General features: G+C 38.5%; 1 protein-coding gene across 1 annotated transcript in view; it reads left to right on the forward strand.

Moving 5' to 3' along the window:
• The window catches only part of FAM13A (family with sequence similarity 13 member A), a 254,998-nt gene that overhangs the window by 112,950 nt on the left and 114,899 nt on the right, over positions 1 to 27,149 (forward strand). Inside the window, exon 6 of the mRNA XM_054727491.1 lies at positions 4,029 to 4,192. Within this exon, the coding sequence (XP_054583466.1) occupies positions 4,029 to 4,192 (164 nt within the window). The remainder of the gene's footprint in view (positions 1 to 4,028; positions 4,193 to 27,149) is intronic.

Below are 27,149 nucleotides of genomic sequence, written 5' to 3' on the forward strand. Positions count from 1 at the left end.
GGTTTGGGGGCTTTTATAGTTTTCACCCTCAGGTAAAAGTTATCGTGAAGAAATCGCTAAAATAAAAAGCAAAGGGTGATGTGAATAAGGGAATATCTCCAGTGGAAAGAGGGAGCTGGCCACCGAGTCAGAATCCCAAACTCGTGGCCATTTTCCTCCTGCAGCCACACATTATGGGACGGCTGCAGGTGGCCTTTCCAGACACACTCACTCTGTTCATCACAGTCGGGCTTTTGGCCATAGCTGGAGTCCCCGCCCATCGGAGCTTAGCTGAACCTCATGATGCACTAGTGACACTCGCCTACACAAGGCAGGCCTACGTGCCTTGCGTGACCCTTTCCTGCTAAAGTTGATCTTGACCCGTAACATCTTAACATGCCAATGGCAAGAAAAGGAGGATGGAACTAGAAGAAAAGTATAACAAGGGAGGAGTTGCCTCGATACAGGTTTCGTCTTACCATTCCCTCTAAAGTAGGGTTTTTCAACTTTAGCTCTACTGACATTTTAGACCAAATAACTTCTTTTCCTGGTAGGCTGGCCTGTGTATTGTAGGATATTTAGCCACATCCCTGGCCTCCGCCCACTGGATTCCAATAGCACACTCCCTCACTCCCACCATGAAGACCAAAAATGCCTACACACAAAATTGGCTGCAAGTGAGAACCACTGCTGAAAGCCACGCGGTAATAACAGGTTCCCTGTACCCTGGGGCTTGCGGACTGGTGTCCTGCTCCTCCTCCTCAGAGAGTTCTGTGATGAAAGGTCCTTGAGCACCACCACCTCAGAGTTCACCACTAAACGATATACAATCTGAAATGGACACCCAGAAGCATAGAAATAAAACTACCCCCTCCGCCTGCTTTATAAGGCCAAGGCTAAGATCACGCATTCCTGAAAAGCTCAATTCCACATACAGTAAAATAAGTGATCTCTTCCTTTTTCTCAAAGTTAGCACATTTGTACTAAAATTAATTACATCAGAAAAAACAGCAGGTTTTAAAATCACTGTTAATTTTCTCTATAGTAATATCTATAGTGAAAGTGTATAGTCTTCAAGGTACATCTTCAAGAATATCTCCTTAGTTACCTTTAAAAATGTACATTCCCTTAAAAGTATATGTATATATCCCACACTTCTAATAGTCTCAGAGTTTCTGAGCTGCTTTTTTCTAACAAATTTCATAAATACCAATATAAGCTTCATGTGATATTTTCAGGTTCTGTGCACAAGCTCAATTCTTTGTACTACTTTGATATATATTAACAATGAGTTTATATTGTAAAATTCATGGTTAATAACAATCACTTCTATGTTATCTCTATAGAAATTAAGTTATCAGCTCTAGCCAGTTTGGCTCAGTGGATAGAGCATTGGGCCATGGACTGAAAGGTCCGGGTTCGATTCCAGTCAGAGGCGCATACCAACTAATCAGTGTGTCTCTCTCACATCGATGTTCCTCTCTCTCCCTCTCCTTTTCATTCTCTCTAAAAATCAATGGAAAAAATATCCTCGGGTGAGGATTAACAAAACAAAAGAAATTATCACAGAAATACCCTTAGATTGATGTAAATTGACATAATGGAATCAGCTGCATATTACCTTTTTTACCTTAGAATACTTTTCCTTGCCCTAGCTGGTTTGGCTCAGTGGATAGAGTGTTGGCCTGTGGACTGAGGAGTCCCAGGTTCAATTCTGGTCAAGGGCACATGCCCTGGTTGTGGGCTCGATCCCCAGTGGGGGGGGGGGGGGGAGTGTGCAGGAGGCAGCCAATCAATGATTCTCTCACATCATTGATGTTTCTATCTCTCTCTCCCCTCTCCCTTCCTGAAATCAATAAAAATGTATTTTAAAAAAATAGAATAGTTTTCTTTTATATAAATTGTTGCATTAAATTTAGAACCCAGAAGTTTTCACTGAACCTAAAATGTCAAGTCCTTATTTTAACACTATGAAATGTAGCCAAACAACTGCTGTACTGTTTGTTTTAATATTGAGAAAACTGTCTGGAGGTGAATTTTTTAGCTACACTAGTTTGAAATTGTACTGCTTTTTCAGTATTTTAATTAATTTTGCATGTCTATTCTTATGAAAAATAATCACAGCAAAAGGAGTCCCTTTATAAACTACATAATAGCATATATTTGTACTTTTCACATCCTCTTGCTGTTAATATGAATATTTATTTTAGAAGTAATCTTGGCAAATATCTCTATGAACAACATAGTTTATAATTTCTAAAAAAATGTTCTTGCTTTCCTTGGTTTTCAAGAGTTATGAATACCCTATAGAGCTATGCAACCAAACTATTAATTGGTAATCATCAGATTTGGGTAGATTTTATGTGACAACAATATTAATGAAAACTAACTTTTATTGTGTATTTGCTTTGTGTTAAATGTAACTCCTTGCTGAATTATTTCTTTAATAGATTTTAGAGAGGGAGGAAGGAGAGAAAGAGAGGAAGAAGAGAAAGAAAGGCCGGGGGGAAGAAAGAGAGAAACATTAATGTGAGAGAGACACATTAATTGGTTGCCTCCCATCTACCCCTGACTGGGATCACACCTGCAACCTAGGTATGTGCCCTGACCTGGAATCAACCCACAACCTTCTGGTGCACGGGTTGATGCTCCAACCAACTGAGTCACACCGGCCAGCAAGCTAAATTATTTTTATATATTATTTTTATGTAATCCTCTTAGAGATATGAATTTTCATATACTTATGTACATAATAATCCCAGCCTCTTGGCCAGTAACTGACTTGGGAATATCTTGTAATTGAAATGTGTGTTGTCTGACAATAAGTATTAGTGGGTTCAAAACATTGCTATACTTTATGGTAAAAATGTTAAAAATAATAACACAGAGAAGTGAAGAGGGGGAAAGGGATGGAAGAAGAGAAACAGGAAGAGCATGAGGCTGTAATCTCTGTCTCCAGGATCTGGCTGAGGTAATATAATCTAGAAACATTAGGCAGCATAATTATGAACTAAACTTAAGGTATCAGATGACATGTAATCAAGTGTAGATAGTGCTGCAGGAATTCGGAGTTGGGAAAGCTGGTTAAGACCAGAGGTAGTTGGAGAAGCTTTTTGGGTAGTGGATTCTTATCTCAACTTCAAAGGAACTTAGGGTTTGGTTTGATCTTACACAATTGATGAGTGGCCAGTGATGAATTGATGACATTGCAGGTGGAAAAACCAGCATAAGAAAAGTTCTAGGTATGAGGAAAAGTTTCCAGTGTAACAAATAAAGTAGATCCAAGGGTTTGAAATGTTCCTGAAATTCTGACATGATTTATATACATTTTTAGGAAAAGAATATTGGTTGTATTCACTTTCTTTACAGTTTAGAATAAGAGAGCTTGAGGTTGGAGGGAGCATGTAACTTCAAATATGAGAAGTCAGTATACCAGGTATTTGGTGCTTGTGTTAAGAGGATTCCAATAGAAATTATTAGCAAACTGGAAAACCCGGCTGGGGTGACATGAATTCAGCTTGTTGTTGATAGTAAATATTTCTAGATACCTTTCTGACATTGGCATTCTTTATTTCAGTGATTTTCAATCTTTTATTTTTCTGCCTCTTTCTATTTGTTATTTTCTTCACTCCAGATTGCAGTCTGATATACTCTTAGAATCTTTCATTATATAGAATGGTTATTCTAAGGAGTGTTAGGCCTGAGGAAGATTTGTAACAGAATCTAGGAGAGAGGGGTCTGGGCCATATGTGGTTCAGAAGTTCCCCTTCACTGTGCCCTCTGCTATATAAGAATTTTTAAATGTATTTTTAATTCCATACCCAGGTTTATAAAATCCATATCTAGGTTGAAGTGTTAATACATGAGATTATTAATAAATTATAATAAATATTCTGCAGTAACTTAATTTGAAGGGTCTTTTTTATTTTTTTTAATTTCTCTTTCTCTCTCTCTCTCTCTCTCTCTCTCTCTCTCTCTCTCTCTCTCTCTCTCTCTCTCTCCCTCTCTCTCTCTCTCTCTCTCTCTCTCTTTTAAATTTTATTTTCTAGATCCCAAAGTCCAAGAGTGAGGGATCTCTTCAGGTCCACAGGGTACCACGGCCAGAGCGATGTGATGGTGTTGCTCAGGTCAGCCTGCGGCTAAGTCGTAGAAAACCCGGCTGGGGTGACATGAATTCAGCAGAGGACGCTAGTGGGGCCAAGTTGGTATCCAGGTTGGCATGTCTCTTTTACTTACATGTTACATATTGCATTCTCTGCTCTGAGTATAGGTATGTTTGTATTTATCTACCACTGGGGTCAACAAGATGCAGATCAGTAAAACTAGTTAAACTTGACTTGAAGTTTTGAGAATATTCTGACTAATAGTATTGATTACAATATTAAAACAAATTATGTAATCAACTGGACCATCTTAGGCTCACAGTTAAAAGGTGGAAGAGTTATTACTTTTGGGATGCCTTTTTATGGTATGGTCAGTGGCCATTATTATCTTCAGTTAAAGTGGACATCAGAATTGTTACTAGAACTAACTCTTACAAATTTTGAATGTTGCCTTTTAACCATTAAGTTGCACAAAGCAAACTTCTTTGGTATACTTAAAGCAAAAAGCATGCAATTTAAAATAATTAAATAAATTGGAGTTTGACTCTTATTTACTCATAGCATAAAGAATATTTCCTTTTAAGAATTTTTTATTATAACTTAAAACCTATTTCTGAAATTTAAAAAATTTCATTATAAGACAGCTCTAAAGAATTAAAAGATATTTAAGGCATTAAATAGGTGAATGATATAGTCAAAGAGATTATCGCTTTGTTGGTTTTTCTAAATATATTTTTATTGATTTCAGAGGGGAAGGGAGAGGGAGAGAGAGCTAGAAACACCAATGATGAGAGAGAATCATTGATCAGTTGCCTTCTGCGTGCCCCACACTGGGGATCGAGCCCACAACCTGGGCTAGTACCCTGACTGGGAATCGAACCGTGACCTCCTGGTTCATAGATCGATGCTCAACCACTGAGCCACACCAGCCGGGTGAGATTACCACTTTGAATTGCCTTATAGAAGAGGTGGAGTTTTAGCTCGATTTAAAAGAGGAAGATAATTTAAATTAGAAGAAAATGAAGATAAGGCTCTTATAGATGGGCCTAGTTAGGAGGCACAGTGGGTGTTTGGGAAACAGCTGGAAGTAAGGCTGGGACAGTAGAGTGAGGCCAGGCCATCGAGGACCTTGAATGCCAGTTGGAATTATTTTTACATTCAGTCTTTCCTTCCTTGAACAATGTTCAGCACTTAACCTCTGGTTCTATGAGGTGCTTTAGGACAGGGGATGCAGCAGTGAACTAAGTCAACCAGGCCTTTGTGTTTATGGCCCTTACATTCTATTCCTTAAGAATTTTTTTCCCCATATGAATTTTTGGAGAGTTTGTTCTAGGTCTGTGAAATATTCTGTTGGTATCTTAATAGGGATTGCATTGAATCTGTAGATTGCTTTGGGTAGTATGGACATTTTAATGATGTTGATTCTACCAATCCATGAACACGGTATACCAGCATTCTTCCATTTGTTTATGTCTTCCTCTATCTCTTTTTTCAATGTCCTGTAGTTTTCCAAGTACAGGTCTTTTACCTCCTTAGTTACCAGTAAGTTTATTCTTAGGTATCTTAAATTTTTTTGTTGCACTGGTAAATGGGATTTTTTTAAATTCTTTATTGTTTAAAGTATTACATGAGTCTCCTTTTTTCCCCCATTGACCTCTCCCCCAAGCACAAGCCCTCACCCCCCTACTGTCTGTATCATTGGTTATGCTCATGTGCATGCATACAAGTCCTTTGGTTGATCTCTTACCCCCTCACCCCCTGCCTTCCCTCATAGGTTGTACAGTCTGTTCGATGCTTCTATGTCTCTGGATCTATTTTTGTTCATCAGTTTATGTTGTTCATTATATTACAGAAATGAGTGAGATCATGTGGTATTTACCTTTCTCTGACTGGCTTATTTTGGTTAGCATAATGCTCTCTAGTTCCATCCATGCTGTTGCAAATGGTAAGAATTCCTTCTTTTTTACAGCAGCGTAGAATCCCATTGTGTAGATGTACCACAGTTTTCTAATCCACTCATCTGCTGATGGTCACTTAGGCTGTTTCCAAATCTTAGCTATGGTGAATTGTGCTGCTATGAACATAGGGGTGCATATGTCCTTTCTGATTGGTGTTTCTGGTCTCTTGGGATATATTCCTAGAAGTGGGATTACTGGGTCAAATGGGAGTTCCACTTTTAATTTTTTGAGGAAACACCATACTGGTCTCCACAATGGCTGCACCAGTCTGCATTCCCACCAGCAGTGCACTAGGGTTTCTTTTTCTCCACATCCTCGCCAGCACTTGTCGTTTGTTGGTTTGTTGATGATAGCCATTCTGATAGGTGTTAGATGGTACCACATTGTCGTTTTGATTTGCATCTCTCAGTTGATTAGTGACTTTGAGCATGTTTTCATATGTCTTTTGGCCTTCTGTATGTGCTCTTTCAAAAAGTGTCTATTTAGGTCCTTTGCCCATTTTTTATTAGATTGTTTATCTTCCTTTTGTTAAGTTGTGTGAGCTCCCTATAAATTTTGTAGATTAAACCCTTATCTGAGATAGCATTGGCAAATATGTTCTCCCATGCAGTGGGCTTTCTTGTTGTTTTGTTGATGGTTTCTTTGCTGTGCAGAAGCTTTTTATTTTGATGTGGTCCCATTTGTTTATTTTCTTCTTAGTTTCCATTGCCCTAGGAGCTGTATCAGTTGAGATTGTTTTTTTAATTTCTCTTTCTGTAAGTTCATTATTGGTGTATTTTTAAAAAGCCATAGATTTCTGGGTGTTAACTTTGTATCCTGCTACATTGCCAAATTCATTTATTAAATCTTAACAGTTTTTTGATGTAGTCTTGGCCCTTACATTCTAGTGAGGGAGGCAATAGCAAGACATTTAGAAAAAAATAAGAAAAGGCCCATGAAGAAGGACATTTTAGCTTTAATATATGGGGGCACTGAGAAACTAAATCAGGTTCATGACTCAACGACAATTTTAGTTTGAGTAGGCAGGAAAGGCCTGAATTAGGATAAGAAGTGGGAGGAGGAGAGAATCTGTGAAGATCAAAGAAAGACCATTTCTACCCAAAAGAACGGAGGTAGGGAAACGTGGCTTCATCCTACAGGTCATAGGATGCCACTGAGAGTTTTAGCTGGGGAGGGATCCCTGATGGAAACCTTGGTAAGCTGGTAGATCAGGAAAAGTAACCTTGCAACCACGTGCAGAGCTGTTGGAAGAGCGAGAGTTTGGAGGTAGTTATCCTGTTGGTTCCTTCAACAGTTGTTTATCTTTGTTGAGATCTAGTTATGTAGTACTTGCCAGGTGCTAGCTGGGATTCAGAGAATGAGAGACATAAATACTGCGTTTAGGGGGACAGAGAACAAGTGAGGAAAAATTACATAATTACCATTGAATGCACATTCACCAAGTGCCTGTTGTGTACTGAGCACCGGGAAATATGGTTCTGGTGCTCTTCTTAAGAAGCGTCAGCTATAGTTCACAGGGTCTGTGTGAGGGCAGAGGAAGGAGACAGACCATCTGGGGAGATTAGGATCAGAGAAGGTTTCTGAAAGAAGAGGACTTTGAAGTAAGGTTATGTAGAAGTTTACTGGGCAGGGAAATCAAGATAAGGGTGCCCCTGGAGAAAGAAAAAAACAACAAAGACGCATGCAAGGGCATGCAGGGCAGTGAGGAGGACGTGCCGGGGAGAGCGGCAGGTTCAGCAGTGGATTCGGGACGTCTGAATGCAGAATGAAGGAGAAGCTAAGGGAGGTTTAAGAGACGAAGCTAAGTAGGTCTGATCATGTACCCCTTCCCTTACTAAGGAGTTTAGATTTTTCTCTTGAACACGATGGGGAGTGATTGCAGGAATGTCAGCAGGAAAACGATAGAGACAGAATTGTATTTTACGGAAAGATCCTGTGGCAAACTGTGCAGAAGGAAAAATCAAAGAGAAGAGTAAGAGGTGCTGGGAGGGCAGCAAAGAGGCATGTGACAATCCAGGGAAGCGGAGAGCCTCCGGGAAGGCGTTGTCGTCACTGAGGACGAGGACACGTGGCTTGTGCGTGCGCCTTTTGCGAGGGAGGGGAGGGAAAGGCTGCTGCTTAGAGGAGTGGACTCCATCCAGAAAGGATTGGGTTTTCCTTGGTTTTGCTTCATTTGGGGTATTCTAATATTTTAATGAACGAAATGTACGCACATTGGTAAGCATAACAGTTGAGTTCATGGAGAGATGGAAGCTTTTGACACAGGCCAGGAGATAACAGAACAAGGACCTCTAGGACAGAATCCAGAGACCAGGTAGTGACCCCCTGCGTAAGGCAGGTGGGCACCTTGTGCACAGTGAGGTGCGTCCACATTGTAGCCTCTGTGAATGAGCAGGCTCCCGCCGGTGTTGTGCAGTGAGGTCGAGGGACTAGCCTGTCCCTGGAAGGAAGGGCGTGGTCAGTAGAGCTAGCCGGGGTCAGTGAGAAGCACTTGGGAAAAGAAGGAGGGGCACAGGTAGTACAAAACCCCGTGCCTTTTTGTCTTTTCCTTCTCTGGGTTAAGAGCCAGGGTCAAGTGGCTGGCTAACACGAGCTAGTGTAGGCGTTATCTTCCCAAATTAGTTTGTAAGGAATTATGCTAAGAATGCCTGAAGTCAAATAATGAAAGAAAAATTCAAATGTGTTGTTTGTATCAGTTATTTTTATTCATCGAGTCAGAAAAAATAAACAAGTTTCCTGCTTCTAAAAGTCACAAGAAAAGAACGCCGTGGCTAGAGAACGAATTTGTACTTCTGAGATAACTCAAGTGAGATCATGGAGAGACGGCCCAGCTAATGTTGCTCTAGCCACACTTTGTTCCTCTGGTCAGCATATCCCAGTTAAAACAAATGCTTACCAGCACTTATGAATTTCTTGTATAATTTCCAAGTTTTTTAAAGCACAGCCTTGAAGGACTGACTCCTTCACACTCAGCAGCCTTACAGGTTTAAATGGAACAATGTGGTCCTTGTCCAAACCTGCCACCCGCCATTAAGCAGGTACGCCTTCAACGTCTTGTCTCAGTTCACATCTGTAGTATCCGTTCAGAGATTTTCACTTTGTGTATACCTGGAATAGATTGTGAGACAAATTGTCAAAAGACAAGTGGAGATAATTAAATGTAACTGAAAATGTTTTAAATCCTGTATATATCATTGACGTAACAGCATAGCTATTAAGCCCTTCATTTCAAAAATGAGCATTCAGAGGTGTTTTCATTTGCAGTTATTTTCCGGAACAAGTTATTGCTTAATTTACAAGTTTTAAATAGATAAAAATAGTGAGCGTTTTGCCCTCACACACACCTTTCTCTCAATCTTTTCTTTAGGGAAGCTGCCACTTTTCTCTTCAACAGTGTGTTAGTTTTCCTAGTCTTAAACACAAAGGCGTGTACTGAGTCTGTTGTCACGCCCCTGTTCTCTAACACAATATTTACTTTGGCTTACCAACTTTTTTCAAGGAATTGTCAAGAAGCATTAAGCTGGGCTTTTCCTAAAAAACAACAACAACAAAACACAATTCAGCAAAATCTACTAGTATTTTTGTTCGATCGTGTAAGTTTGATTGACTTTATGAAACAAAAAATAAAATTCTGTTTGTACTTATTAAAATTAGTATGACACATTCATATGAAACATTTTGGTTTTCAGCAGTTACCATATCAGTTAACAACAAAGATAAAACCAAGAAAGAACCATTGGTACTGAGATTTCCGGAGTGATGAAATGTTCTATGATTTTTCAAAAAGAGGTTAAAAGGTTGATTTCTAGGGCTTTTAGGAAGTGGCTTTTGGCTGTGTTTTTGATAACTTAGAATTTTTAGAGTTTAGACCTTGTTCAGTATTTTCCCCCAGAGTGAATCACTTTTTTTTCTTCTTGGTTTCAATTCTTACACATAGTTCCATTTCTTCCTGAGATGTAATAGAACTATGAATTGTTATCAGCAAGTGCTTATTATTTTTCTGCTCTTCAGATAGTGGCAGTAAAAAAAAAAAAGTATAGAGGAGTAACACATTTTCAAATGTGATGTTTTGAGAAGCCAAAGAGGAGCTAACTATCATTTATTGCTTATTGGCTAATTTATATCTTGAGGCATTATTTATTTAGATCAGGGGTCCTCAAACTTTTTAAACAGGGGGCCCAGTTCACTGTCCCTCAGACCGCTGGAGGGCCGGACTATAGTTTACAAAAAACTATGAACAAATTCCTATGCACACTGCACATATCTTATTTTGAAGTAAAAAAACAAAAACACCTGCATGTGGCCCGCGGGCTGTAGTTTGAGGACGCCTGATTTAGATGAATAATATTTTTTCTGTGTTTCTATAGTTGTCTGAAACTAGCATTGAAGACATAATTATATTAAAAATAATTTTTCTAATCTTCATAGAATCTCTTACAGGTAGAGTGGCTTCATGAGAAAAGCTTAAGGATAATGTCTTTTGATTATGGTAGAGCTTAGTGGAATGATCTATTTTATACTGAATTCTGACCCAAAGACAGAGTACTTTAGTGATATGTTCATTCAGCAAAAGCATGAGCTAATCCATATGTATCATCTAAAACTGGCAACAGCAATTTCTAAAATACTGTTAAGAATTACTTTCTGTAATTAAGATGTGTGCTTACTAAAATTCACCAGAGGCTGAAAAGCATAAATTCTCATCATGCATGCCTACTTTAAAGGAGTAAACGCTTGCTCTTCTCCAAGGTGTAAGAACCATGTACAAGTCTGGTGGGTCAGAGGCTCTCACAGAAATGAGATTATTGGACAGGTGCATCCCATAAGCAAGGCCGGTCCAGTCCCTCTTGTTACACATGATATGCTTACGTTTTCCTTGTAAAAATACTGAGGAAGAAAATAATATCAAAACTATAGGTATTAACTAGTATGTTAACAAACAGGCCATTTAAAGTTTTTCCTTGCAGGGAAAGTTACATTTCATCCTAAATGAGTAAAAGGGCAAGCTCTATATTATATGTGAAGTGCAACATGTTAAAATAATTTGAAACTTCAGAGGTGGCTATCTTATTTTCTTTTTCAACATGTGAAAAAGACCAGTCATCATTCTTTTCATGTTTCTAGCACTATAACATAATATTGCTTTTAGAATTTCTAAATGTTAGAACTTAAAGAGAGAACAGAGTTAATATTCTTAGTCTTTTAGATGTTAAACAGTATTTATTGTAATGTTTAATTTGAAAGGTAAATATTTCCTTCAATGTGTGATTTTCTTAAAGCCAAAGGAAAACCTCTAGTTTTGTTCTATAAAGTCAGATTCAAGATTCAAGAAACTATATATTACATACAATTCCATTTATATGAAATGTCTAGAAAAGGCAAATTTATAGAAACATAAAGTAGAGCTGTGATAGGCTGGGGGTGGGGGCCAGGGAGGGACAGAGATTAACTGTAAGTATTCTGAAGGACCTCATTGGGGTCAGGAAAAATGTTCTGAACCCGATTTATGGTGATAGTTATACCACTAGTAAAGTTACTAAAAATCATCATACTGTACACTTGAAAAGTTGGATTTTGTGATATGCAAAATACCCCTCAATAACATTGTTTAAAAATATACCAAAAAAGTTGGGGTAAGGATAAATGGATATGCTTTAGCAAGACCGTCACTTGATTGCAAATTGCTAAAGCACCACCATTGTTATAAGTAAATGCTATCTGCAGAAAATGTTGCGTTTGTTACATTTTAAGAGAATTTGTTCCTTCTTTTCATTGAATGTTCTGGTAACAGAACATGATGGCAGAAATAAAGGTCAGGCCCTGAAGAAAGATGATTCATAGGAGAGAGAAGAAGAGGGGGAAGGACTCTCTGTTTTGTCATCCTGGAAAAAGACTCCAGGTTGTGGTTTACTGTCCTGTCATCTAAAGTTATTGAAGTGATCAGTATTTCAGGGGAGTCATCGATACAGAAAAATCTCCAACATCCTGGGAGTGTCACAAAAAAGTCAGAGGTCCATTATTCATAAGCGAAAAGCTTACCCAGCATGTTTCTGTTTCCACACAAGTTCATGGTCTCCTTTCCTACAGATGAGTGTCCTATAGACATACTAACAATGGAAGTTTGTACTTGGCTCCTACATAAAAACATAAAGCAATTAAGAGTGATTAAAATGCTTTTATTTTCTGTAATAAGACTGAATAAATAACTATACCTATGATAATTATTTACCTAAAATAATATGATGAAGAATATAGAGTTAAAATATCTTTGCTTATGTTGCAGAAGTGTTCTTAATTTGATAGATAAGTGAGGGAAACGACAATAAATCACTTTTCACTGTGCATTAGAGACAGATCTTTCCCTGGAAGAGCATGTTCTGCCTGAAAGAGTTGTTCTATCCTAACAGTGCTTTCTTGTCCATTTGTTTCATTTTTTAGTACTTCTGAATTACATAGGGAATACATGCTTCTTAGAAAAATTTAAAGCATTCCTGATAAGACTGAAGTTCCACTTGAGTCTCTTGCTCTAAAATTCTAATTCCTTCCTATCTCCTGTAGGGGTAACTGTTATTGTAGGTTTGGTTGTATGTTCTTCCAGACTTCTTTCAATGTATTTGCATAGGAATATATTTTGTAAACTTTTTCACTTTTAAAAGAACAATTTTCATCATCATTAATGTATTATGGTGCTCCGTGTATTCTTGAAAATTTTCCGTTTCCTGTATTGTTTCTTCCTATTGTGGTGTTCCTTTCCTTTCTCCCTCTAAATTCAGTGACCTCCAAACCTCCTTCCTTGACCACTGGCTCCCCCTCTGTCAGCTGTCCCTTCCACAGCTAATCTAGTTTCAGAGGGATGGTTTTCAAATCACTGTCTCAGTGAAATCACCTGAACTCGGTTCTGAGTTTCTGGTTCCTGCTAGTCATCTCTACTTTAGCCTTAGCCATAAAGTCGCTGCGCCCAAAAACAACTCATTTTCTCATCTTTCCCTCTCAACTTGGCTAAGTTTCATTCTGTCAACCACTACACTCAAACCTTTTAGATAATAAGTTACTAAATCTTGTCAGTATTTCCTTTTCAGTATCTCCAACATCCCCATCTCCTTCCCCCACCCCCACCAATGATCGCAACCCCAATTTAGGCCTCCATCACCATGTGATTAGATAACTGCTACATTTTATGCACTCCACTAACCTACTGGATTCCTTTTCTTCACACAAGTTGGCTCTGTATCTTCACACAAGTTGGGACCAAGATATAGGGACAACTTTAACTCCTAATTCTAGAAATAACCCCATGCATATACAGTCAACTGATCTTTGACAAGGACACCAAGAATGCACAGTGGAGAAAGGGTAGTCTCTCCAATAAATGGTGGAAAAACTGGATGTCCACATGCAAAAGAATGAAACTGGACCCCTATCTTACATCATACTCAAAAATTAGCTCAAAATGGATTAAAGACCTACACGTAAGGCCTGAAGCTGTGCCACTCCTAGAGAAAGACGTTTGGGAAAAGCTCCTTGACATTGGTCTTGGCAATGATTTTTTTTTTTTTTTATCTGACACGAAATCACTGGCAACAAAAACAAAAATCAACAAGTGGGGAGGGACTACAAGATTCTGTGCAGCAGAAGAAACCATCAGCAACTTGAAAAGGAAGTTTATGGAATGGGAGAAAATATTTGCAATCTATATACCTGATAAGGGGTTAATATACAAAATATATAAGGAACTCATATAATACAATAGCCAAAGGCAATTCCAGTTCAATAGTTGGCAAAGGGCCTGAATAGATATTTTTTCATAGAAGACATGGGGCTCTCCAGCATGCATAGGAATACATGCTCAACATCTCTATTCATCAGGGAACTCCAAATTAAAACCTCAATGAGGTATCACCTCATACCTGTTAAGATGGCGGTTTTCAAAAAGGCAAGAGTTAAGGGTTGGTGAAGAAGTGGGGAAAAAGCAACCCTTGAACATGATTGGTGGGAATGTAATTTGGTATAGGAATCATGGAAATCAGTGTAGAGTTTACTCAAAAAAGTTAAAATAGAACTACCATGTGTTCTAGCAATTTCACTTCTATGTCGATATGTATAAAGGAAATGAAATCAGTGTCTTAAAGAGATATCTGCACCCTCATGTTCACTGCTGCATTGTTTGTAATAGCCAAGGTAAGGATCTGTCAATGAATGAGTGAATGGATAAAGAAAATGTGGTGTAAATAATATTCCATTGTGGTATATATTGTTTGTATATGTATATATTTCTTGTATATATAATATAATGTATACATACACACAACCATATGGTGGACATTATGCTAAGTGAAGTAAGCCTTACACAGAAAGATAAATACCATATGATCTTATATGTGGTATCTAAAAATGTTGAACTTATTAAAGAAGAGTGATTGGCAGTGGTAGCGGGGTCAGGGAAAAAGGGAGGTGTTGGTCAAAGGGTGCAAATTTTCAGTTATAAGATGAATAACTTCTGGGATTCTAATGTACAACGTGATGACTATAAGCAATACTGCATTTTATACTTGAAATTTGCTAAGAGAATAGATCTTAATGTTCTCACCACACAAAAAAAAATTGTAACTATGTGAGGTGATGAATGTGTTAATTTGCCTGATTGTGGTAATCATTTCACAGTATAGACATAGATCAAGTCATATGTACAATTTGTATTTGTCAATTATATCTCAGTAATGCTATAAAAAATTATAATAACTTCACATGTAACATTTTTTCTGTCTGTATCATAGTTTTGTCAGATAGCCCTATGAAAAAAAATTCAGATCTGAAAAGTAACCTTGGATAAAGAAACCATGATTCTGAAAAGGTTATTCATTTCACAAATAGTTATTGAGTTAGATGAATTATTCAAGGTTGCATATTTAGTTGACAGGCTAATATTAATATATGCCTTTCTGCTTATTTTACAATTATTTCCTGCCTGTCTTCTACCTTGAGTTACTTCATGCTTTTGTATGTTTACATTTCTCTCTTCAGCCTGTGACTTCCTAAAGAAGAGAGGGACTGTGTGTTGTTTTTTGCTGTTTTTTCTAATTTTTGTTTGTTTTTGAATCCACAATAATACTTAGGAGGCCTATACTTTGCTGCTCTTGCCATAGTCATTATTGTTGTGATATTATTAATTGTGCTAAATTTGGGTTTAAAGTCCATTATATTTATCTAGCTGACCTAGATCTCTCAGAGGTTGAAGTCTGATTCTAAAATTTTATTTATCTATCTATTTATTTATTTATTTTATTTAGAGAGAGAGAGAGAGGAAGGGGGGAGAGGGAGGGAGGGAGGGGGAAGAGAGAGAGAGAGAGAGAGAGAGAGAGAGAGAGAGAGAGAGAGAGAGAGAGAGAGAAGTCAATTTGTTGTTCCACTTCTGCCTTGATTGGTTGAGTTTTGTATGTGCCCTGACCAGAGATTGAACCCACAACCTTGGTGTTATCAGGATGACCTCTAACCAACTGAGCTACCTGGCCAGGGCTTAACGTTTTTAAATTTCATGTATCACTTTTCTCTCTTGTGGTTCTTGGAAAGTGCTCATGTAAGTAAACCCTATGCTGTTCACCCGTAGAGGTGCCACAGAAGTCAGGACAGCTCTCCCCTCTGATGGTCTCCACTTACTCCCTGTTCCATCTCCCCGTAGGGGTTGTGACCTTTCCGCTGCAGTTCTATCGGTGACATGCTGCTCATTTACAGAGGAGAAATATATTGTTTTATGAGGCTCATAACATCTCTGTATGACTCTATGCCCATGGCAGAAAGTGTCTGTCCTGTGATGTTTGCCAAACAACACTTCATATTTTAGCCACATATTACAACAGTATTACTGTACAAGATTCAGGCTTTTAATGATGTTAATAGTGAATCAATGTTCAACAATATTAACTGTACCCATTGTCCTTCAAGCTATCTAATCTATTAACTCCTGCAATTAAATGACTTTCTTCATTTCTGAAGTCCTGCCAGCAAGAGAAAGCAGTCGTAACTATCCTGTGTTTGCACTTCATCAAGGGCACGCCAATTACTTCCTGAACATGGGTTTTGTTTGTTCCCGCTAGTGTTTCACGCTCTGCTACTTGGAGCCAAGTTTCACCATTTTTAACTGAAATACAATTAGGATTCTTAGCTACAAGATGACTAACCATACCATGCACAATATAATTGGAAAAAATTACCAAGTATTATAAATGTGCTGCTGACACTGTAGAGTTTACTGCAATAACTCCCAGATGAGAAAAAGAGTTTAAAACTGCCTCATGAAAAAATTAGTGGTAAGCCTCACCACACAGTTCCCTTACAGAGCTACTGTTTTCTGAAGTGTTCGCACTGTATGACCTTTATAATAAAGATTTATAGAAAATTAAAAGGTTTGAAAAGGCCCCAAGGTCCCTGACTGGATTAGAAAAAATATCTAACTCTATCTCTATAGATAGTTTTCTAATCTCTTCTTAACCACCACTAGCTCCCATGATAAATATCCCAAAATCTTTTTAGAGAAAGTATTTTTGTGTAAGCTGAATATTTATTAAAATTATTTTTTTTAGTATTTCACTTCAATCTCCTTTGACTCTTACAGTTTAAAGTGAAAGTCTCTGATATTTTTAAAGTCTTTTGATCAACAAAGAACAAATAGTCCTTTGCCCATTCACCAAAATCTACCACTCAGTACAGTTGCTCTAACTATTCAAATTTTACTAGGATTTAAACTTCAATTATTATTTTTAAATTTTATTTTATTGATTTTTAAAATAAAAGGAAGGAGAGAGCAAAACATCAATTTGTTGTTCCACTTATTTATACATTCATTGGTTGCTTCTTGTATGTGCCTTGACTGGGGATCAAACCTAAAACCTTGGAGTAACATTGCTGGTTCATGTGGTACCTATACGTTTAACTTTTGGAGGAACCGATAAAACCTTGGCGTATCAGGATGATGCTCTAACCAACTAAGCTACCCGGCCAGGGCTCCAAACTTCAATTTAAAAAACAATTTTTTAAAGTCTCTTAACAGTATCAGTGGTTCAAGAGAGAGAAGGTCAGTAAGGGTAAGGAAGTTTATTATCATACTTGCAGGTCATTTCTAGTAGATTATCAGCATCTCCCTGGATTCTGTGGTCTTAACTGAATTCATTTTAGTAATTCACAGTCAACAAACTCTTAGTGGGCACATTCTATGTATTACACATTTTGCACTGGGCCCTGAGAAGCCAGAGTAAATTAAGGCATGATTTCTAATCATTAGGGATCTCCCTGTCCATTAAATGAGACAGACTTATAGTTAACAAAAATATGTAATACAGAAGTTTTAAACGTAGCATAATAGAGTTGCTGTAAAAGCAAAGAGGATTTCTCATTGAATAGATTTCAAGAGATTCAAGCCTATAGAAATTACCCCATCTATCTCCCTGACTTACTCTTCTGTGGTTCTTTATCCTATACCCAGGCTACATCACAACCACTTTATTTCAAATATATCCCGGGAGTTTTATCTCTCTGTATCCTTGCTAATGTTGATCCCTTTATCTGGAGTGCCCTTGCCCCACTTTGTCAATGGTCAGTTAAATTTCATCTTGTCTATGAAGATACCTCTAGTGTCATCTGTACTAATAAAAGGGTAATGTGCTAATTAGAGCGGATGTCTCCAGAGGCCTGGACAAAGCTGCAGCGGCTGCCTGAGGCTCAGGCAAGCCACAGCAGCCGAGGCTCAGGCAGCTGAGGAAGCCAGCAGTGGCAGCAGCAGAGGTGTGATGGGGGCGTCACCTTCCCCTGATCAGAAGGGTCGCCTCCGACAGAGGGAGGCCAGAGGCAGCAGCAGCAAGGAGGTGATGGGGACAGGTGCCTTCCCCTGATTGGCCAGTCGCTCCCTGCAGTCAGTAGGACATTCCCTGAGGGCTCCCGGACTGTGAGAGGGGGGCAGGCTGGGCTGAGGGGACCCCCCCTCCAGTGCACAAATTTTTGTGCACCAGGCCTCTAGTTTCATATAAACGTAAATATGCAATACATCCTTGTGTGTTTGTTTGCCTTCTTTCACTTAGCATATGTCTTAAAGGTTCATCCATGTTAAAGCCTATAACAGTATCATTTCTTTTTATGGCTGAATATTACTCTACTGTGTGTGTGTATATATATCACATTTTATTTATCAGTTCATGGTCATTTTGGTTGCTTCTACTTTGGGGTTAATGATGCTAGTATGAACATTTGTACACAAGTTTTTCTATGGGCATGTTTTCAGTTCTCTTGGGTATATGCCTAGGAGTAACATTGCTGGTTCATGTGGTACCTATACGTTTAACTTTTGGAGGAACCGATAAACTGTTTCTCAAAGTGGCTGCTCCATTTTATATTCCCATCAGCAATCTATGCTATTTGCAATTTCTCTACATTCTCACCAACACTTACCATTTGTTTTATTATTTACTAGAGACCAGTCGCATGAAATTCGTACACGGGTAGGGTCCCTAGGCCTCGCCTGCGGTCAGAGCCAATCTTCCCCGGCTGCCAGCAGCCTGCCCCACCCCCCACTGCCAACGCTGGTAGCCCTCTGTGTGTGGAGCGACTGGCTGGGAGATCGGGGCCCACTGGCTCACACCTGCCTTGGCTTGGTGCCGCCCGTGTCCACCACCACGTACCCTCACTTCCCCATTCCCTGATTGGGGCCTGCGCGCTGGGGGCAGCTCCTGAGTTGAGTGTCTGTCCCCTGGTGGTCAGTGCACATCATAGTGACCAGTTGTTCCACCATCCAGTCTATTTGCATATTACACTTTTATATATATAAATTATATACTAGTATAATCATCCTGGGTATAGAACGCTATCTTATTGTGGTTTTGATTTGCATTTCCCTGGTGTCTAATGATGTTGAGCATGTCTTCATGTGTTTATTAGCCACTTATATAACTTCTTTGGAGAAATATCAATTCATATCCTTTGCCATTTTTAATTAGATTATTTGTCTTTTTATCATTGAGTTGAAAGAGTTCTTTATATATTCTGAATACTAACCCTTATCAGATATATTATTTTCTAATGTTTTCTCATATTCTACAGGTTGTCTTTCACTTTTTTAATAATGTCCTCTAAAATACAAAGGTTTTTAATTTTGATGAAGTCCAGTTAATCTATTTTTAGTTGTTTATGATTTTGATGTTCTAAGAGCCATTGCCTAATCCAAGGTCATGAAGATTTACAACTGGTTTTTTTTTCTAAGAGTTTTACAGTTTTGTTCTTAAATTTAGGTATATGATCCATTTTGAGTTATTTTTTTATATGTGGCTATGAGGTACAGGTTCAACATTCTTCTTTTGCATGTGGATATCTGGTTGTCCCAGCCACATTTTCTAAAAAAAACTATGCTTTTTCCATTGAATTGTCCTTTTGGTCCCCTTGTAAAAAATCTGAGCCAGATTTTAGAAAAACAAAAACAAAACTAAGTTAGCATCCTAGCTCTTCTCTTCTCTCACCCCCTTGGTTTTCTGAAAACATGAATTTCAGTTTAATAGAGAAATGAACAAGTCTTAGATCTATAAAATATCACTGCAATCCAAAGATTTTATCTTTTTTACAACGGGGAAAAAAACAAAACAAACAAAACAAAAAAAAAAACCCTGCTCTTATCCTTATACCTCCCAAATCTACCATATCTGTAGTTTTACATTCTGCCTTCTCCCCTATTACAATAGATTAACTAAATCTGTACCTCTCTGGGGTCAACCCTTGTGCTTCTACTATGAATCCCATTCCCTCTCACACAAGGACTATGTTTCAGTAATTACCTCCCTCCTTCATGACATCAATTTCTCCCTTCTGGTTTTTGCCTATCAGTTAGAAACATGCTATACAGCTCTCAACATTTTTAAAAAACCCTTCCTTAGAAACAATAGCCCTCTTTTTTTTTTTTAGAGAGAAAAATCTCTGATAAAGGATTATATGTACTTGCTGGCCTCATATCCTTTTCTTCTATTCTTTCTTTGAAGCACACACCACTGAAATTGTTCTTGTTAAGGACATCAGCTATCTCCCATCTTGCCAAATCCAAAGGTCCATCTGCTGTTCTCATCTTTCTCTCTCAGCAGCATTTGACCCAAATGATTACTCACTTTTGAAGCACTTCCAGGTCAGTGTGGCTCAGTTGAGCATCAGCCTATGAATCAGGAGGTCAGGGTTCGATTCCCAGTTGGGGCACATGCCCGAGTTGTGGGCTCTATCCCCAGGGGCAGGAAGCAGCCGATCAATGATTCTCTCTCATCATTGATGTTTCTGTATTCCTCTCCCTCTCCTTTTCTCTCTGAGATGAATAAAACTATTATATATATATATATATATATACTAGTATATATACACACACACTGAGTGGCCAGATTATTATGACCACCTGACGTTTTGTAGGCAAATTAGCCGTACACTGCATCATATGGGATATGGAAGCCGAAGGCCTGTTTGAACATCTTTGCTGTCTGCAGTTACCAAGATAAAACGTCTCCAATTCGCACAGGAATGCAAGGATTGGACAGTCGAGCATTGGAAAACAGTCATGTGGTCAGATGAATCACGTTTCCAGTTGCATCATGCAGATGGCAGAGTGAGAACTTTGCGGAAACAGCATGAAAGCATGCACCCCACATGCATGAGTACAACCCTTCAAGCTGGTGGGGGCAGTGTTATGGTTTGGGGCATGTTTTCCTGGCATGATTTGGACCCTTTAATTCGTGTGGAACAACGTCTGAATAGCACAATATACCTAAGTATCATTGCTGATCAAGTTCATCCTATCACGTTGATGGTGTATCAATGGAGATGGCTTCTTCCAACAAGACAATGTGCCATGCCACGGTGCTCGTATTGTGCAGGAGTGGTTTCAAGAACATGAGGGAGACTTTACCTTGCTTAGGTGGCCCCCACAATCACAAGATCTCAATCCAATTGAGCATTTGTGGGATGAAGTTAAAAGAGCCATCAGGCAGCTGGTTCCACAACCATCAAATCTCACAGAACTGGACAGTGCTATTCATCAGGCATGGTGTCAGATTCCTCGCATCACCTTGCAACGTCTCGTGGAGTCAATGCCGAGAAGAATCACTGCAGTATTGAAGGCAAAAGGTGGCCCAACTAAGTACTGATGGGGTGGTCATAATAATCTGGCCACTCAGTGTATATGTGTGTGTTTATGTATGTATATAAATACATCTGGAGTCTAAATTGTCAGTCTTAAATTATCTCACAGATAGTTTTTTATTACAAAGAGAAAAGATCCTTTAACAATGGAGAATTTAGACAGTCACCACTTGAACCAAATGACTAAACTTATCATCATGGATAAAAATATAGGACAAGAATAAAAAATATTTTTGAGAAATAGAAATGTCATAGAAATTTACTTGTTATTAAATGAAAAGAAAATGTTATAAAACGGTACATGCTGCATAATCACATATTTTTTATTGTGGTAAAATATACATAGCATAAAATTTACCATTTCAGCCATCTTTATACAGTTCAGTGACATGAAGTACATTATATTGTCCATCTTTATATATTATATACATGGAGAAAAAGTAGAACGTAGGATAATGCAGGAAGAATATTGAATTGTATTTTTTTAAGAATTCTTTATTGTTGAAAGTATTACATATGTCCCTTTTTTCCCCCATTGACCCTCTCCATCCTGCCCCAGGCCCTCACCGCCCCATTATCTGTGTCCATGGGCCATGCATATGTGCATACAAGGTCCTTGGTTGATTACCTCTCACCCACCCACCCTTCTCTGCCTTCCCTCCAAGTTTCTGCACTCTGTTCCATGTTTCCATGTTTCTAGATTCACTCCATTCATCAATTTATTTTGTTACTTAAATTCCACATATGAGTGAGATCATGTGATACTTGTCTTTCTCCGACAGACTTATTTCACTTAGCATGATACTCTCCAGGTACCTCCATGCTGTTTTACTAGTAAAGTGTAAGAGATTATTCTTTTTTACTGCTGCATAGTATTCCATGGTATAAATGTACCACAGCTTTTTTATCCATTCATCTACTGATGGGCACTTGGGCTACTTCCAGATCTTAGCTATTGTAAATTGTGCTGCTATGAACATAGGGGTGCATACATTTTTTTTTCATTGGTATTTCGAATATATTCCTAGAAGTGGGATGACTGGGTCAAATGGCAGTTCCATATTTAATTTTTTTTTAGGAAACTCCATACTGTTTTCCATAATGGCTGCACCAGTCTATATTCCCAGCAGCAGTGTACTAAGATTCCCTTATCCTCCACATCCTCACCAGCACTTGTCATTTGTTGATTTGTTGATGGTAGCAATTCTAACATGTGTGAGGTGATACTTCATCGTTTTAATTTGCATCTCTCTGATGATCAGTGACTTTGAGCATTTTTTCATATGTCTCTTGGCCTTCTGCATGTCCACTTTGGAGAAGTATCTATTTAGGTCCTTTGCCCATTTTTTAATTGGATTGTTTATCTTTCTTCTGTTAAGTTGTATGAGTTCCTTATATGTTTTAGATATTAACTCTTTATCAGATGTATTATTGCCAAATATGTTCTCCCATATAGTGGGCTCCCTTTTCGTTTTGTTGATGGTTAGAATCGTATTAAACATGGCTTATGTTAGTGATAGAACTGGTTTTGACTTGTTCTTATGTTTTCAAAATTTCCTTCGTTTTTGTTTTCTAAATTTGCTATGTGATATTGTTAATTTGTAAAAAGAAACATGGTTTTGTCTTTTAAATCAAGGATGACAAATGCTTCAAGTAAGAGAGTAGTAATTATCAGATTTTAGAGAAATCTTGTAGAGTGACAACCGAACTACTTTTGTACTTGACAATTGTAGCTTCCTTTATTCAGGGCAAAATCCCCTGAATGGGTGAATCCAAAAGAGCAGCATGTGAGAAGCCCACACAGGCTGTGCCTTGTTTGGGTGGGTGGGTATGGGTTGTGGAGGGCATCCAGGCGAGAAGAATGCCCGGAACATAAACCATCAGGAAAGTGAAGTACAACAGACGGCAGGGCCCCCCAGTTCATGCGAAAGGAAGAGTCATAGAGCAGAGTGGACTAGAAAGACCACGTGTGTGTGTGTGTGTGTGTGTGTGTGTGTGTGTGTGTGTGTGTGTGGAATTTGAGTTTAACTTTATAAGATATGAAGAACAATTGAAGCTTTTTGATGTTATTAAACAGCATTTTAGAAAGATCAAGTCTGTAAATCTGGATGTAGGGTGGGAAAGAACAGAATCAATAAAACCTATTATTAGGAAGAAAAAGCTGTAATCCAGAGGTTAACTTAAACAAATTTAAACGAGGGAGCGGTGGGGTCATACGGAAAAGTATAGGTCAGTGATGGGCAACCTTTTGAGCTTGGTGTGTCAAACTTCGCCAAAAAACTGAGCATAACTCGGGTAGTGTGTCACTTTGAGGAAAAAAGTAACTCCATGAAAATAGTCGCAAATGTTTCATCCTCAGGAGCAGCAAATGTTTCATCCTCAACATGCGGCCATGTGTCATCAGAAATGGCTACACGTGTCAGTGCTGACACACGTGTCATAGGTTCGCCATCACTGATATAGGTGGTGGTAGTGGACCAATGGACAGGAAAGGGAGAGACAATATTATCTCACTTAAACTTTTCTTAGCAAAAAGTATCCCTTCAGTTATTACTTGGTTTGACCAAATTCTCTACTATTTATCTCTTTCATACAGAGGTATTTGAAGTCTATGATGATATTATTTCAGAAGTACTCATTTGTTCAAAGGTGTTTCACTAGGCTGTCTCTAGAATTTTAAAATTGGATTGATTTATGTTTTAGAGTTGTCTTCCTGAAGTAATATTTTGGAAAGTTATTGTGGAATTTTAATTCATTTTCAACTCATTTTCTTTATTTAAATAATCCATTGCATTGCCTATTGGGGGGGGGGGGGAACCATTGGTTTTATTAGATTTATTTATTCATTTATAAGTTTATTTTCAAATTTATTGGAAATGTCTTTTTTTCAACTTTTATGTCTCCTCACTAAAGTTCAATGAGGAAAAAAGTTTTTTGGTATCTTTATGAATTCTAATAATGCACTGCACACGTATAGCACTAGACATAGAAGCTATTATCACACAATTATTTAACGCAGTCGGTCCAGTTTTGTCAAACATTGAATTTTTAAAAAATATATTTTTGATTTCCGAGAGGAAGGGAGAGAGAGAGAGAGAAACATCAATGATGAGAGGGAATCATTGATTGCCTCCCTCCTGCATGTCCCTCACTGGGGATCGAGCCCGAAACCCAGGCATGTGCCTGGACCAGGAATCAAACTGGTGACCTCTTGGTCCATGGGTTGATGCTCAACCACTGAGCCACAACGCCTGGGCTCAGAGATTGGATTGTTAAGGATTTTTATTGGCAAATCATATCACTTAAAACCCACTAGTTATATTGACACTTCAAGGCACTGCTACTGAGATTTTTTTTCTTTTTCTGAAAACAACACATTTATTGTCTTACAGATCTGGAGGTCAAAAGTCCGAAAGGGGTCTTACAGGACTAAAATCAGGGTGTCGGCTCCAGGGAAACGCCCCTTTCCTCAATCTGACCCAGTTTTCCAGAGCCGCCTGTATTTGATGGGTCCTATCTCTTGCTCCATATTCAAAGTGCATCACAACCGCTCTGCTTCCATTGCCCGTCTCCTGTCTTAGACCTTCTGGCTTCCTTCTTATGGGGACTCTTGTGATGGTGGGTGGGCTGGGATAATCACAGATAATCTCCTCATCACCAAATCCATAACTTAATCACACTACCAGCATCCCTTTTCCCAGGTGAGATAAGGTACACATGGGGATTGGAATGTGAACATGGAGTCTCTGTTCCGTCTCCACGTTCGGTCCTCGGGTGTCAGGGTTCTCTCCTGCGAGTTATCCGTTAATCATTCAGGAAGTGTTTCTGTATTTTAGTAGTAATTCCAGTTTGTTCCTTGGGGGCATGTCCGTGCAGCATCCACTTACTCTGCCACCATTTTTAATCCCCTGAGGTTTTTTTTAATGTGACCTATTCTTGATCACACAATCACTGCTTCTTTTTATTTTGCTTTTAAATATAATTTCACTTACTCTAATAATTGGGTTGCTTTAAAGCAAAGCATGCAGCCTTTTGTTGAAGTAAATCGATTCTACCAATGTATTGATATTGATTTTGTGCTCATGCTTAGTATTTCATGTCTCAGAAATATGAAGTTTGTTTTCTGTTTTATGGATACGGAAACAGCCAGTCGGTTACCATATCACACTAAACAATTTTGACATTTCTCTAAGGAAGCCCACGGAAGCCTGCTTCTCCTCTACCAGAAAATAGCATTTAACAGGGTGAAAAGTCACTGGGACAGTTTAAGGCAGCTGATGTCAGGTGTGGTAGCAGCTGTTGTACGGGACACGACTTGTTTTATGAGAACAGAAACACCATTATCTGGACTCCCGAGGGAGATTTGGAGAAAGTCATGCCCGGGGAGTCCCATTCCAGGAAAATGTGCTTGAGCACTTACTTATTGGCAGTGATCACCAACCGAGATTCCATCTGGCAAAATGATGGATTTTCCCTGGCCCAGAAAGTTGGAGAACAATTATGTAAGTTGTCTCAAAGAATTTATTTTTAACCATTTTTTTTTATGGAGAAACAACTCACAATTGTTATAAGAAATTTACTTTAAAAAAAGACAGCCTCTGCATGAATATCTAGATAACTGTGTATTCATGTACCATAAATTATAATTACTAGTCGTTTGATTTGAAATCAAGACTCAGTCTTCTTGGTGACTGTTTGGAATTTTGTTTTCTCTGTTGGAAATGTTGGAGCCGGTTAGTGACATCGAGGCCGTCAGTGGGGCGAGGAAGGGAGCCCTGAGTGATGCATCCCCAGCTGTCCAGGCCCTTAACCTTGACTCGCTGTCAGCAGCGGTCTCCTCTGTCCTCTCTGGCAGCTCTTCAGGATTTTAGAATCTGAATAAATGCACCCACCCTGTGAGCCATTCAAGACTCCAGGAAGGCTAGTCAGATAGAGTTTAATGAAATAAGCTCACACACAGTTTTAAAAGTGAGAGCCACCATCAGAATTAAAGAGGAGTGTCGTTGGAAAAGATGATTATATAGTTTCTATCCTCATGAAAGTGTATTCAGCAATCTTCTAATATATACGATAAGCCTAATCAATAAAGGAGGAAACATTTTTAATTAAATTGATCTTATTAGGTTGTTGTTTTTTATTTTGGTCTTAAATAAAACCAGCATATTTATTTTGCTGTTACTGAAGAAGATAGTGTATCTAACTAGAAATTTCTTATTCCTGTTAATATGAGCCTGTTCTGAATGTCACTGTTCCACTTTCGAAGACAAATTCTTTTTAAAAAAATATATTTTATTGATTTTTTACAGAGAGGAAGGGAGAGAGATAGAGAGGTAGAAACATCGATGAGAGAGAAACATCAATCAGCTGCCTCCTGCACACCTCCTACTGGGGATGTGCCTGCTACCCAGGTATATACCCTTGACCGGAATCGAACCTGGGACCTTTTAGTCCGCAGGCCGACACTCTATCCACTGAGCCAAACCGGTAGGGCAAAGACAAATTCTTTATAAGGTTTTATAATTATTCTTTAAGATATACTGTACGGTTTTTTTAACATTAAAAACAAATCGGCTTACCTGCCATTTTTATGTATTAATTTCTTAATAAGAGAAATATGATTAAGAATACAACTTAAAAGTTGTTTTTCCATCATTTTTTCTCTCCACCTTCCTCTTTCCCTTAATACCTTATCTCAGCTACTTCCTTCCCCTGCTGCAACTACAACTGTCTTCTACCACTGCACACATGCATGCACACACACATGTGGTCTCAGAGTAGCGAAGTAGCTTGTTCTGGTCCAGTATGTCTTTGGTTCAGACAGCCCATTATAAGACTGTATGCACTCATCTTAATATAAACCTCAGACCAAAAGAAAGGACTCTATTTCCAATAGAAAATGTATATGTGTTATCAATGGATAAGAATAGTGTTTATCTTTAAAAGCTTTTGATTGGTGGCAACT

Source organism: Eptesicus fuscus, chromosome 2 (assembly GCF_027574615.1).
Source record: "Eptesicus fuscus isolate TK198812 chromosome 2, DD_ASM_mEF_20220401, whole genome shotgun sequence".
Taxonomy (NCBI): domain Eukaryota; kingdom Metazoa; phylum Chordata; class Mammalia; order Chiroptera; family Vespertilionidae; genus Eptesicus; species Eptesicus fuscus.